Genomic DNA, 13,492 nt, shown 5'->3' on the forward strand with positions numbered 1-13,492 from the left:
CGCACCCAGCTCAGCACAGGTGTACAGGCACGCACGCACCCAGCTCAGTACAGGTGTACACGCACGCACTCACGCACCCAGCTCAGCACATGTGTACACGCGCGCACGCACCCAGCTCAGCACGGGTGTACACGCACGCACGCACCCAGCTAAGCACAGGTGTAGACGCACGCACGCACGCACCCAGCTCAGCACATGTGAACACGCACGCACGCACCCAGCTCAGCACAGGTGTACACGCACGCGCGCACCCAGCTCAGCACAGGTGTACACGCACGCACGCACCCAGCTCAGCACAGGTGTACACGCTCGCACGCACCCAGCTCAGCACAGGTGTACACGCAAGCAGGCACCCAGCTCAGCACTGGTGTAAATGCATGCACGCACCCAGCTCAGCACAGGTGTACACTCACGCACGCACGCACCCAGCTCAGCACAGGTGTAAATGCACGCACGCACCCAGCTCATTACAGGTGTACACTCACGCACGCACGCACCCAGCTCAGCACAGGTGTAAATGCACGCACGCACCCAGCTCAGCACAGGTGTACACTCACGCACGCACGCACCCGGCTCAGCACAGGTGTACACGCACGCACGCACCCAGCTCAGCACAGGTGTACACGCACGCACGCACCCAGCTCAGCACAGGTGTACACGCACGCACGCACCCAGCTCAGCACAGGTGTAAACGCACGCACGCACACACCCAGCACAGCACATGTGTACACGCACGCACGCACCCAGCTCTGCACAGGTGTACACGCACGCACACACCCAGCTCAGCACAGGTGTACACGCATGCACGCACCCAGCTCAGCACAGGTGTAAACGCACGCACACACCCAGCTCAGCACAGGTGTACACGCATGCACGCACCCAGCTCAGCACAGGTGTACACGCAAGCAGGCACCCAGCTCAGCACAGGTGTAAACGCCCGCACGCACCCAGCTCAGCACAGGTGTACACGCACGCACGCACCCAGCTCAGCACAGGTGTACACGCACGCACGCACCCAGCTCAGCACTGGTGTACACGCACGCAAGCACCCAGCTCAGCACAGGGGTACACGCACAAAATCTGCACAGGTGTAAACGCACGCACCCAGCTCAGCACAGGTGTACACGCATGCACGCACCCAGCTCAGCACAGGTGTAAACGCACGCACGCACCCAGCTCAGCACAGGTGTGCACGCACGCACGCACCCAGCTCAGCACAGGTGTGCACTCACGCACGCACCCAGCTCAGCACAGGTGTACACGCACGCACCCAACTCAGCACAGGTGTACATGCACGCAAGCACCCAGCTCAGCACAGGTCTACACGCATGCACGCACCTAGCTCAGCACAGGTGTACACGCAAGCACGCACCCAGCTCAGCACAGGTGTACACGCATGCACAAAGCTAAGCACAGGTGTACACGCACGCACGCACCCAGCTCAGCACAGGTGTACACGCACTCACGCACCCAGCTCAGCACAGGTGTACACGCACGCACAAACCCAGCTCAGCACAGGTGTACACGCACGCACGCACCCAGCTCAGCACAGGTGTACACGCACGCAGGCACCCAGCTCAGCACAGGTGTACACGCACGCACCCAGCTCAGCACAGGTGTGTACGCACGCACGCACCCAGCTCAGCACAGGTGTGCACTCACGCACGCACCCAGCTCAGCACAGGTGTACACGCATGCACCCAGCTCAGCACAGGTGTACATGCATGCAAGAACCCAGCTCAGCACAGGTCTACACGCACGCACGCACCCAGCTCAGCACAGGTGTACACGCAAGCACGCACGCACCCAGCTCAGCCCTGGTGTACACGCACGCACGCACTCAGCTCAGCACAGGTGTACATGCACGCACCCAGCTCAGCACAGGTGTACACGCACGCAGGCACCCAGCTCAGCACAGGTGTACACGCATGCACCCAGCTCAGCACAGGTGTACACGCACGCACGCACCCAGCTCAGCACAGGTGTGTACGCACGCACGCACCCAGCTCAGCACAGGTGTGCACTCACGCACGCACCCAGCTCAGCACAGGTGTACACGCACGCACCCAGCTCAGCACAGGTGTACATGCACGCAAGAACCCAGCTCAGCACAGGTCTACACGCACGCACGCACCTAGCTCAGCACAGGTGTACACGCACGCACGGACGCACCCAGCTCAGCCCAGGTGTACACGCACGCACGCACTCAGCTCAGCACAGGTGTACATGCACGCACCCAGCTCAGCACAGGTGTACACGCACGCACGCACCCAGCTCAGCACAGGTGTTCACGCACGCAAACTCCCAGCTCAGCACAGGTGTACACGCACGCACGCACCCAGCTCAGCACAGGTGTACATGCACGCACGCACCCAGCTCAGCACAGGTGTGCACGCACGCACGCACCCAGCTCATCACAGGTCTACACGCACGCACCCAGCTCAGCACAGGTGTACATGCACGCAAGCACCCAGCTCAGCACAGGTCTCCACGCACGCATGCACCCAGCTCAGCACAGGTGTACACGCAAGCACGCACCCAGCTCAGCACAGGTGTACATGCACGCAAGCACCCAGCTCAGCACAGGTCTACACGCACGCACGCACCCAGCTCAGCACAGGTGTACACGCAAGCACGCACCCAGCTCAGCACCGGTGTACACGCATGCACAAAGCTCAGCACAGGTGTACACGCACGCACGCACCCAGCTCAGCACAGGTGTACATGCACTCACGCTCCCAGCTCAGCACAGGTGTACACGCACGCACGCACCCAGCTCAGCACAGGTGTATACGCACGCACGCACCCAGCTCAGCCCAGGTGTACACGCACGCACTCACCCAGCTCAGCACAGGTGTACATGCATGCACCCAGCTCAGCACAGGTGTACACGCACGCACACTCCCAGCTCAGCACAGGTGTACACGCATGCACGCACCCAGCTCCGCACAGGTGTACACGCACGCACACACCCAGCTCAGCACAGGTGTGCACGCACGCACGCACCCAGCTCAGCACAGGTGTACACGCACGCACGCACCCAGCTGAGCACAGGTGTAGACGCACGCACGCACCCAGCTCAGCACAGGTGTACACGCACGAACGCACCCAGCTCAGCACAGGTATATACGCACGCACGCACCCAGCTCAGAAGAGGTGTACACGCACGCACGCACCCAGCTCAGCACAGGTGTACATGCACGCACCCAGCTCAGCACAGGTGTACACGCACGCACGCACCCAGCTCTGCACAGGTGTACACGCACGCACGCACCCAGCTCAGCACAGGTGTACACGCACGCACGCACCCAGCTCAGCACAGGTGTACAAGCACTCACCCAGCTCAGCATACGTGTAAACGCACGCACGCACCCAGCTCAGGACAGGTGTACACGCACGCAAGCACCCAGCTCAGCACAGGTGTACACGAACGCACGCAACCAGCTGAGCACAGCTGTACACGCACGCACGCACTCAGCTCAGCACAGGTGTACATGCACGCACCCAGCTCAGCACAGGTGTACACGCACGCATGCACCCAGCTCAGCACAGGTGTACACGCATGCACCCAGCTCAGCACAGGTGTACACGCACGCACGCACCCAGCTCAGCACAGGTGTGTACGCACGCACGCACCCAGCTCAGCACAGGTGTGCACTCACGCACGCACCCAGCTCAGCACAGGTGTACACGCACGCACCCAGCTCAGCACAGGTGTACATGCACGCAAGAACCCAGCTCAGCACAGGTCTACACGCACGCACGCACCTAGCTCAGCACAGGTGTACACGCACGCACGGACGCACCCAGCTCAGCCCAGGTGTACACGCACGCACCCAGCTCAGCACAGGTGTACATGCACGCAAGAACCCAGCTCAGCACAGGTCTACACGCACGCACGCACCTAGCTCAGCACAGGTGTACACGCACGCACGCACGCACCCAGCTCAGCACAGGTGTACACGCACGCACCCAGCTCAGCACAGGTGTACATGCACGCAAGAACCCAGCTCAGCACAGGTCTACACGCACGCACGCACCTAGCTCAGCACAGGTGTACACGCACGCACGCACGCACTCAGCTCAGCACAGGTGTACATGCACGCACCCAGCTCAGCACAGGTGTACACGCACGCACGCACCCAGCTCAGCACAGGTGTACACGCACGCAAACTCCCAGCTCAGCACAGGTGTACACGCACGCACGCACCCAGCTCAGCACAGGTGTACATGCACGCACGCACCCAGCTCATCACAGGTCTACACGCACGCACCCAGCTCAGCACAGGTGTACACGCAAGCACGCACCCAGCTCAGCACAGGTGTACACGCATGCACAAAGCTAAGCACAGGTGTACACGCACGCACGCACCCAGCTCAGCACAGGTGTACACGCACTCACGCACCCAGCTCAGCACAGGTGTACACGCACGCACAAACCCAGCTCAGCACAGGTGTACACGCACGCACGCACCCAGCTCAGCACAGGTGTACACGCACGCAGGCACCCAGCTCAGCACAGGTGTACACGCACGCACCCAGCTCAGCACAGGTGTGTACGCACGCACGCACCCAGCTCAGCACAGGTGTGCACTCACGCACGCACCCAGCTCAGCACAGGTGTACACGCATGCACCCAGCTCAGCACAGGTGTACATGCATGCAAGAACCCAGCTCAGCACAGGTCTACACGCACGCACGCACCCAGCTCAGCACAGGTGTACACGCAAGCACGCACGCACCCAGCTCAGCCCTGGTGTACACGCACGCACGCACTCAGCTCAGCACAGGTGTACATGCACGCACCCAGCTCAGCACAGGTGTACACGCACGCAGGCACCCAGCTCAGCACAGGTGTACACGCATGCACCCAGCTCAGCACAGGTGTACACGCACGCACGCACCCAGCTCAGCACAGGTGTGTACGCACGCACGCACCCAGCTCAGCACAGGTGTGCACTCACGCACGCACCCAGCTCAGCACAGGTGTACACGCACGCACCCAGCTCAGCACAGGTGTACATGCACGCAAGAACCCAGCTCAGCACAGGTCTACACGCACGCACGCACCTAGCTCAGCACAGGTGTACACGCACGCACGGACGCACCCAGCTCAGCCCAGGTGTACACGCACGCACGCACTCAGCTCAGCACAGGTGTACATGCACGCACCCAGCTCAGCACAGGTGTACACGCACGCACGCACCCAGCTCAGCACAGGTGTTCACGCACGCAAACTCCCAGCTCAGCACAGGTGTACACGCACGCACGCACCCAGCTCAGCACAGGTGTACATGCACGCACGCACCCAGCTCAGCACAGGTGTGCACGCACGCACGCACCCAGCTCATCACAGGTCTACACGCACGCACCCAGCTCAGCACAGGTGTACATGCACGCAAGCACCCAGCTCAGCACAGGTCTCCACGCACGCATGCACCCAGCTCAGCACAGGTGTACACGCAAGCACGCACCCAGCTCAGCACAGGTGTACATGCACGCAAGCACCCAGCTCAGCACAGGTCTACACGCACGCACGCACCCAGCTCAGCACAGGTGTACACGCAAGCACGCACCCAGCTCAGCACCGGTGTAAACGCATGCACAAAGCTCAGCACAGGTGTACACGCACGCACGCACCCAGCTCAGCACAGGTGTACATGCACTCACGCTCCCAGCTCAGCACAGGTGTACACGCACGCACGCACCCAGCTCAGCACAGGTGTATACGCACGCACGCACCCAGCTCAGCCCAGGTGTACACGCACGCACTCACCCAGCTCAGCACAGGTGTACATGCATGCACCCAGCTCAGCACAGGTGTACACGCACGCACACTCCCAGCTCAGCACAGGTGTACACGCATGCACGCACCCAGCTCCGCACAGGTGTACACGCACGCACACACCCAGCTCAGCACAGGTGTGCACGCACGCACGCACCCAGCTCAGCACAGGTGTACACGCACGCACGCACCCAGCTGAGCACAGGTGTAGACGCACGCACGCACCCAGCTCAGCACAGGTGTACACGCACGAACGCACCCAGCTCAGCACAGGTATATACGCACGCACGCACCCAGCTCAGAAGAGGTGTACACGCACGCACGCACCCAGCTCAGCACAGGTGTACATGCACGCACCCAGCTCAGCACAGGTGTACACGCACGCACGCACCCAGCTCTGCACAGGTGTACACGCACGCACGCACCCAGCTCAGCACAGGTGTACACGCACGCACGCACCCAGCTCAGCACAGGTGTACAAGCACTCACCCAGCTCAGCATACGTGTAAACGCACGCACGCACCCAGCTCAGGACAGGTGTACACGCACGCAAGCACCCAGCTCAGCACAGGTGTACACGCACGAACGCACGCAACCAGCTGAGCACAGCTGTACACGCACGCACGCACTCAGCTCAGCGCCAGGTGTACATGCACGCACCCAGCTCAGCACAGGTGTACACGCACGCATGCACCCAGCTCAGCACAGGTGTACACGCATGCACCCAGCTCAGCACAGGTGTACACGCACGCACGCACCCAGCTCAGCACAGGTGTGTACGCACGCACGCACCCAGCTCAGCACAGGTGTGCACTCACGCACGCACCCAGCTCAGCACAGGTGTACACGCACGCACCCAGCTCAGCACAGGTGTACATGCACGCAAGAACCCAGCTCAGCACAGGTCTACACGCACGCACGCACCTAGCTCAGCACAGGTGTACACGCACGCACGGACGCACCCAGCTCAGCCCAGGTGTACACGCACGCACGCACTCAGCTCAGCACAGGTGTACATGCACGCACCCAGCTCAGCACAGGTGTACACGCACGCACGCACCCAGCTCAGCACAGGTGTACACGCACGCAAACTCCCAGCTCAGCACAGGTGTACACGCACGCACGCACCCAGCTCAGCACAGGTGTACATGCACGCACGCACCCAGCTCATCACAGGTCTACACGCACGCACCCAGCTCAGCACAGGTGTACATGCACGCAAGCACCCAGCTCAGCACAGGTCTCCACGCACGCATGCACCCAGCTCAGCACAGGTGTACACGCAAGCACGCACCCAGCTCAGCACAGGTGTACATGCACGCAAGCACCCAGCTCAGCACAGGTCTACACGCACGCACGCACCCAGCTCAGCACAGGTGTACACGCACGCACGCACCCAGCTAAGCACAGGTGTACACGCTCGCACGCACCCAGCTCAGCACAGGTGTACAAGCACGCACCCAGCTCAGCACAGTTGTACACGCACGCACGCACTCAGCTCAGCACAGGTCTACACGCACGCACGCACCCAGCTCAGCACAGGTGTACATGCACGCACGCACCCAGCTCAGCACAGGTGTACACGCACTCACGCACCCAGCTCAGCACAGGTGTACATGCACGCACGCACGCACCCATCTCAGCACAGGTGCACACGCACGCACGCACTCAGCTCAGCACAGGTGTACACTCACGCACGCACCCAGCTCAGCACAGGTGTACACGCACGGTCACACCCAGCTCAGCACAGGTGTACACGCACTCACGCACCCAGCTCCGCACAGGTGTACACGCACACACGCACCCAGCTCAGCACAGGTGTACACACACGCACGCACCCAGCTCAGCACAGGTGTACATGCAAGCACGCACCCAGCTCAGCACAGGTGTACATGCACGCACGCACCCAGTTAAGCACAGGTGTACACGCTCGCACGCACCCAGCTCAGCACAGGTGTACAAGCACGCACCCAGCTCAGCACAGGTGTACACGCACGCACGCACCCAGCTCAGCACAGGTGTACATGCACGCACGCACCCAGCTCAGCACAGGTGTCCACGCACGCACGCACCCAGCTCAGCACAGGTGTACACGCACGCTCGCACTCAGCTCCGCACAGGTGTACACGCACGCACGCACCCTGCTCAGCACAGGTGTACACGCACGCACGCACCCAGCTCAGCAGAGGTGTACACGCACGGTCGCACCCAGCTCAGCACAGGTGTACACGCACTCACGCACCCAGCTCCGCACAGGTGCACACGCACACACGCACCCATCTCAGCACAGGTGTACACACACGCACGCACGCACGCACCCAGCTCAGCACAGGTGTACACGCAAGCACGCACCCAGCTCAGCACAGGTGTACACGCACGCACGCACCCAGCTCAGCACAGGTGTACACGCACGCACCCAGCTCAGCACATGTGTACACGCACGCACGCACGCACCCAGCTCAGCACAGGTGTACATGCACGCACGCACCCAGCTCAGCACAGGTGTACTTGCATGCACGCACCCAGCTCAGCACAGGTGTACACTCAAGCACGTACCCAGCTCAGCACAGGTGTACACGCAAGCACGCACCCAGCTCAGCACAGGTGTACACGCACGCACTCACCCAGCTCAGCACAGGTGTACACGCTCGCACGCACCCAGCTCAGCACAGGTTTACACGCACGCACTCACCCAGCTCTACACAGGTGTACACGCACGCACGCACCCAGCTCAGCACAGGTGTACACGCACGAACGCACCCAGCTCAGCACAGGTATATACGCACCCAGCTCAGAAGAGGTATACACGCACGCACGCACGCACCCAGCTCAGCACAGGTATACACGCACGCACCCAGCTCAGCACAGGTACACACGCAAGAACGCACCCAGCTCAGCACAAGTATATACGCACGCATGCACCCAGCTAAGCACACGTGTACACGCACGCACGCACACAGCTCAGCACAGGTGTACACGCACGCGCGCACCCAGCTCAGCAGAGGTGTACACGCACGGTCGCACCCAGCTCAGCACAGGTGTACACGCACTCACGCACCCAGCTCCGCACAGGTGCACACGCACACACGCACCCATCTCAGCACAGGTGTACACACACGCACGCACGCACGCACCCAGCTCAGCACAGGTGTACACGCAAGCACGCACCCAGCTCAGCATACCCAGCAAGCAAGCCCGTGCAGGCCCCCTTTGGGCCCACCATGGGCCATATTAGGGGCCCCCTGCGGGCTGCCCGCACAGGGCCCGTGAGGCTTTGCTCATTGGCAAAGTACTGGCCCCTCAGTATGGGCCCCATACGGGCAGCCCACACCTAGCCCTAAATAAGCCCACACAGGTCCTGAATGGGCTGCCCTCACTCTGCCCTAAGCATAGCCCTCTCCTGGCCCGCAGAAAACACACATTGATATTTTTATATATATTAATATTTATGATATTTCATTCTACAATGTGTGCACACAAAAACTTAAAAAATGTATAGATTATTTAAAGAATTCTATAATTGACTTGTTAAATACTTTGTCCTTCCTAGACCCATACAATATCAATATCAAAATGTGTGTGTTTGAATAGTAATTTCTATAGTGTTTATTATTTATTGTGTTTCTGACAATACATAATAATGTTTAAAAAATGTGAAATAGTCAAAATTTCAGAGTCCAAGTTTTAATAAATAATTTCACATAAATAAATAAATGAATAAATAAATAAATAAATTTGAACAAATACATACAGTTCATCAAACGCTTTTGCACACCTCTGTAAATTGACAGGTGCGTATATAGGTTAACATCCCAGTGAGGTTGTCATTCAAAAGTAAAGAATATCTTCCACCACTAACAACACACGCGCGCGCGCGCACACACACACACACACACACACATTAAACGTCCTGTGCTGCAACTCGAATGTACCGCTGCCTACGGCCACCCGCCCTATCTCGGGCATTCCGGAACCACACCTTCACCTCGTCCTCAATCTGTGCTGCTGGTGGGGAGTCCATTGAGCCTCTCCTAACAGCATCTGTATAGATGGGCAAAATGTTTTCAAGATAAGAGGAATGTTTGGTTATTTGCAAAATCAGCACTTTTGATATATTTGATTTGAAGTTCATTTCAAAGGTCCAGCGTGTAATTTTAGCAGTTTGTTTAGTTTAAAACTGGAAGAGTGAGTGCAATATGGACCAGGGTGCTAAATAAACAGAGAACAAGCACAGTAGGAATTACTTAAAATGCACATTGTACAGGACAGATTCTAAAAAGTTGGGACAATTGGAATTTTTGTGAATAAAACAAACCACTTTTTAAACATTCAATCTACACATAAGATGGAGGAAAAAATATTGTTTCGTGGGAAATATGTATTCATTTATTTGATACATGCAACAGATTTTTAAAAATGTGACGGCAAATTATTTTGTTGTTATTCACAAAATAAAATTTCACTTTGGAATCCAATTTGTAGATGAAGAGAATCCAGTGTCTTAAGTGCCAGTCAAAGAGTGATGATCAGCCAATTTTATCGTAGGAGATTAAAAAAAAAAAAAAACTTACCTACAACTACCCTCTTTAATTTTAGGTCCCGGAATGCCCTTTTGTCATTGCACCCATTCCAATTGATGGTCATGGCCAATGAATGGCCGAAAACGGTGGCCAGGACCCTCCTGGTTGTGGCCTGGACAGTGGCACCACCAATTGTCCCCAGATAAGCAGTCTAAAGGAAAGAAAAGTAAAGATTAGCTCATCTGCTCCCACAATAATGGACATTATAAGCCATTTTCATAGATTTAATGTGGACATAAAAAAAACAAGCTGATACAACACAAACTACTGAATCAAAAGTCCCACTTGTGCACATTTTTCAAAAGCATCATAACACACGCCATCAGTTAAGGTAACTCCATATATCATCACTTATAACTTCTTGATCATAGAGAGGAATTCGCCTCAGACCTTTACTATAATACCTTTTCAAAGAACTTAAAGGGGCTGCAACTTAGAAACCAATATACATACCAATTCTTTTTGGTAGGGGCTGTCCTCCAGTTTTTCCTCCAGTCCATTGAGGTCCTGGAAGTTCTGGAGAGGTAGCTCCAAGTTGTCTGGCAGCTTTGCGTGTTTGTTGCTGCCTGATCTGGCCAACATTGTCACCGTCCGCTCCAATGCAGACAGCCTATCCTTAATCTCCTCCAGCGTAGAGACCAAATATCTCTCAAGGCCTGAAAGGAAAAAGACACTGAACTGAGTGGCTTTTGTGCTTGAGAGAAGCTTACAGTCAGGATAGTGCTATCATGCTAACATGTTTTCTAAAGATTTTTCAAAAGGTATCATGATTTATGTCTTTTGCTTTGTATCCAAATGCGAATAGACGAATGAACACCAATTTTCAATGAGCTATGATAAATAATACAGAATGTAAGGGGAAAAATATAAAATGTGTACAAACGGATGAATATGCAATAAAAAAGACCCTCCAGTTTTCTCCAAACTCCTAACTGATCTTGAATCCATCAAACCATTTCTATTTTTAGAACTGTCTACATCCAAAATAACTTCAGTCACTGCTTCACTGTCCATCAGAGCTCAATTCTCAATCCAAGTTAAGTCTGATATAGACAGCTATAGGGACATTTAAGTGGCTTGATGGATGCAATAGCAGTAAAAGTTTTGGACTCAATACCAGTTGAACACTTAAGGTATATCTGCATAACCTACCTGAGGATAATGATGGCTGCCTTGCAGGTGGGTAAATAGGGAGGGGTGGACTAAGTTGGTCGTCCACTTGTTCAGATGGATTTCCTGCAAAGATGAGAAAAAAACTGTTACACATGTGTGTCAAACAAAATTGTTTTTGACGTGGTTGCAGTCAGTCACACTAAACAAGATGATACATATCTTTTGAGTGTGTGTGTGTGTGTGTGTGTGTGTGTATTGGGGCGTGGGGTATGGGAAAAAGTTGTAAATAATGCCTACTTGAGGATGATGATGGCTGCCTCAAAGGGGGGTGAATTGGGAGGGGTTGAGGTGGGCTCAACAGCTGGGTGTCCATGTGATGGGCTTGGCCTGAGTGTGAACTTGCTGCAAAGATGAGAAAAAAAAGTTTCTGTTACACTGTGCCTCAGAGAATTGTCTTTTGATGTGACTACAGTCATTCACACAGATATTAAAGAAGACATTTCTTTGTGTGTGCATGAGGGAGATTTATAGGCCTAGAGTTTATGGGGAAAATGTGTAAATGTGCATAACCTACATGAGGACAATGATGGCTGCCTCACTGGTGAAGGTGGTGGGGGTGGGCTCATAAGAGTCAGGTTCATCGCTGCTGGTGGAACTGGTGGCAATGGTCTACTTGGTCCAGGCTCAGGCAGGGTGATGTAACGTTTCGTTGGTCTGCACAAAGAAACAGGATAACTTTAGTTGTTTGTTTTCTCATTCATAATTTACCTACCCAGCTCCTTGTTGTGAATAACATGGCATAGGCGTCGTGCTCCAACTCCCCAGCCGTTGTAAATCAAGCGTAAACCCACGGCCTCTCGTGGCTTATTGCTTAAATTAATGAGGGGAATGTTTGCTCTCCAAATCTTAAATTGGTTGGTTGCTTTTTCACGGTGCTCCTCTGAACAAAGCCTAACCAAATCTAATTCATAACTTTTCAATAAAGAAAGTGTGTTCAGACTTTAATGGTCCTGACAGAATTATTATCATCTACTTCAATAATTGGCACAATTTAACCCAATGTCTTCTACAGTGGCACAACTCAAACTTACTGTCTTGAACGCTGGCATCTCTCCAACTCCTCAGGCTCACTGGCGACAGCTAAATGTGTTTCTGCCATTTTGGCCTTTTTTCTCGCCTTTTCATAGTCATCTGTAAAGGCAAAAGTTTGTCAGACCCAAATTTATATACCATATCAATTCATCAGGCATCACTGCTTCTGACATTCCTGTTGTAACCCTGTGGAAAAATGGATAAACTGTTTTTTAAGTGAGAATAAACTTTTCACCAACCATTAAGGGGAAAAAGAAATTACAAACTGTTCAGATTAATGTTTGCATTCAGCATTATTTTCAATTCTTGAAAAAAGGAGAGTCCTACCTGCAGTGCCCAAAACTGTGATGGTGTGGGTGGTCCACGCTGGTCCAGGGACTGCATGTGTTAATAGAGCCATTTTAAATTTATTTGGATCTGCATAAGGTGGCCAGAAGGTCATCGAATTGTCACCATTAGTCCAGCTGTTGCTTACAATCCCAACAGAGTTGTCAAGGAACTCCACAACAAAATACATGATTGGCCTGAAAGTAAAAAAATAATAATAATAAAAAAAAGATAAAAAAAAAACTGTCAGGTGGGGGGGTGGCTAATTACTGTGGAGGAGAGGAATGGCTGCCCACTCTGATGTCATTGGTATCAAAACATACTTTTGGGTGACATCTGACAAGCGATACATTTGATCTGTATTTTCTAGATTACTGGCTTTATAAAAGCCAATGTCCTTTGAGTCTATGGGGCTGAAGAACAGTGACTCTAGTTTCAAAAACCTCCTAAAAATGATGTACGTTTTTTGTGTTCTCTCATCGCAGAGTATGTTCTGTACAAGTCCCAGATTGCCTTGAGCCATGACACAGTTATCACCAACAGTTGTGGCAACACTGAAAAGTTCAAAAACCGCCTTTCTGTATTGGGTGCAGTG

The 13,492-nt window shown here is 54.7% G+C and overlaps 2 protein-coding genes across 9 annotated transcripts in view; one reads left to right on the forward strand and one right to left on the reverse strand.

The window, feature by feature from the left end:
- The window catches only part of LOC132882239 (NACHT, LRR and PYD domains-containing protein 12-like), a 1,431,284-nt gene that overhangs the window by 1,177,873 nt on the left and 239,919 nt on the right, over nt 1–13,492 (forward strand). The window lies entirely within an intron of this gene.
- Nucleotides 9,685–13,158, reverse strand: LOC132875361 (histone-lysine N-methyltransferase 2B-like). Its single transcript, XM_060912133.1, has 8 exons — nt 12,898–13,158; nt 12,570–12,669; nt 12,053–12,192; nt 11,776–11,880; nt 11,518–11,601; nt 10,819–11,021; nt 10,357–10,516; nt 9,685–9,826 (listed from the first exon to the last, which is right to left on the reverse strand). Exons 1-8 carry the CDS (start codon nt 13,085–13,087, stop codon nt 9,687–9,689), a joined length of 1,122 nt encoding a protein of 373 aa, XP_060768116.1. The 5' UTR covers nt 13,088–13,158; the 3' UTR covers nt 9,685–9,686.

The sequence above is a fragment of the Neoarius graeffei genome, chromosome 2 (genome assembly GCF_027579695.1).
Source record: "Neoarius graeffei isolate fNeoGra1 chromosome 2, fNeoGra1.pri, whole genome shotgun sequence".
Lineage (NCBI taxonomy): Eukaryota > Metazoa > Chordata > Actinopteri > Siluriformes > Ariidae > Neoarius > Neoarius graeffei.

Coding starts and splice junctions, on each gene's coding strand:
- LOC132875361 (XM_060912133.1), bottom strand. CDS start 13,087: ATGTATTTTGTTGTGGAGTTCCTTGACAACTCTGTTGGGATTGTAAGC. Junction 11,602..11,775: donor GCAGCCATCATCATCCTCAA/GTAGGCATTATT, acceptor TCATCTTTGCAG/GAAATCCATCTGAACAAGTG. Junction 11,022..11,517: donor GCAGCCATCATTATCCTCAG/GTAGGTTATGCA, acceptor TTTTCCTTTCAG/GCCTTGAGAGATATTTGGTC.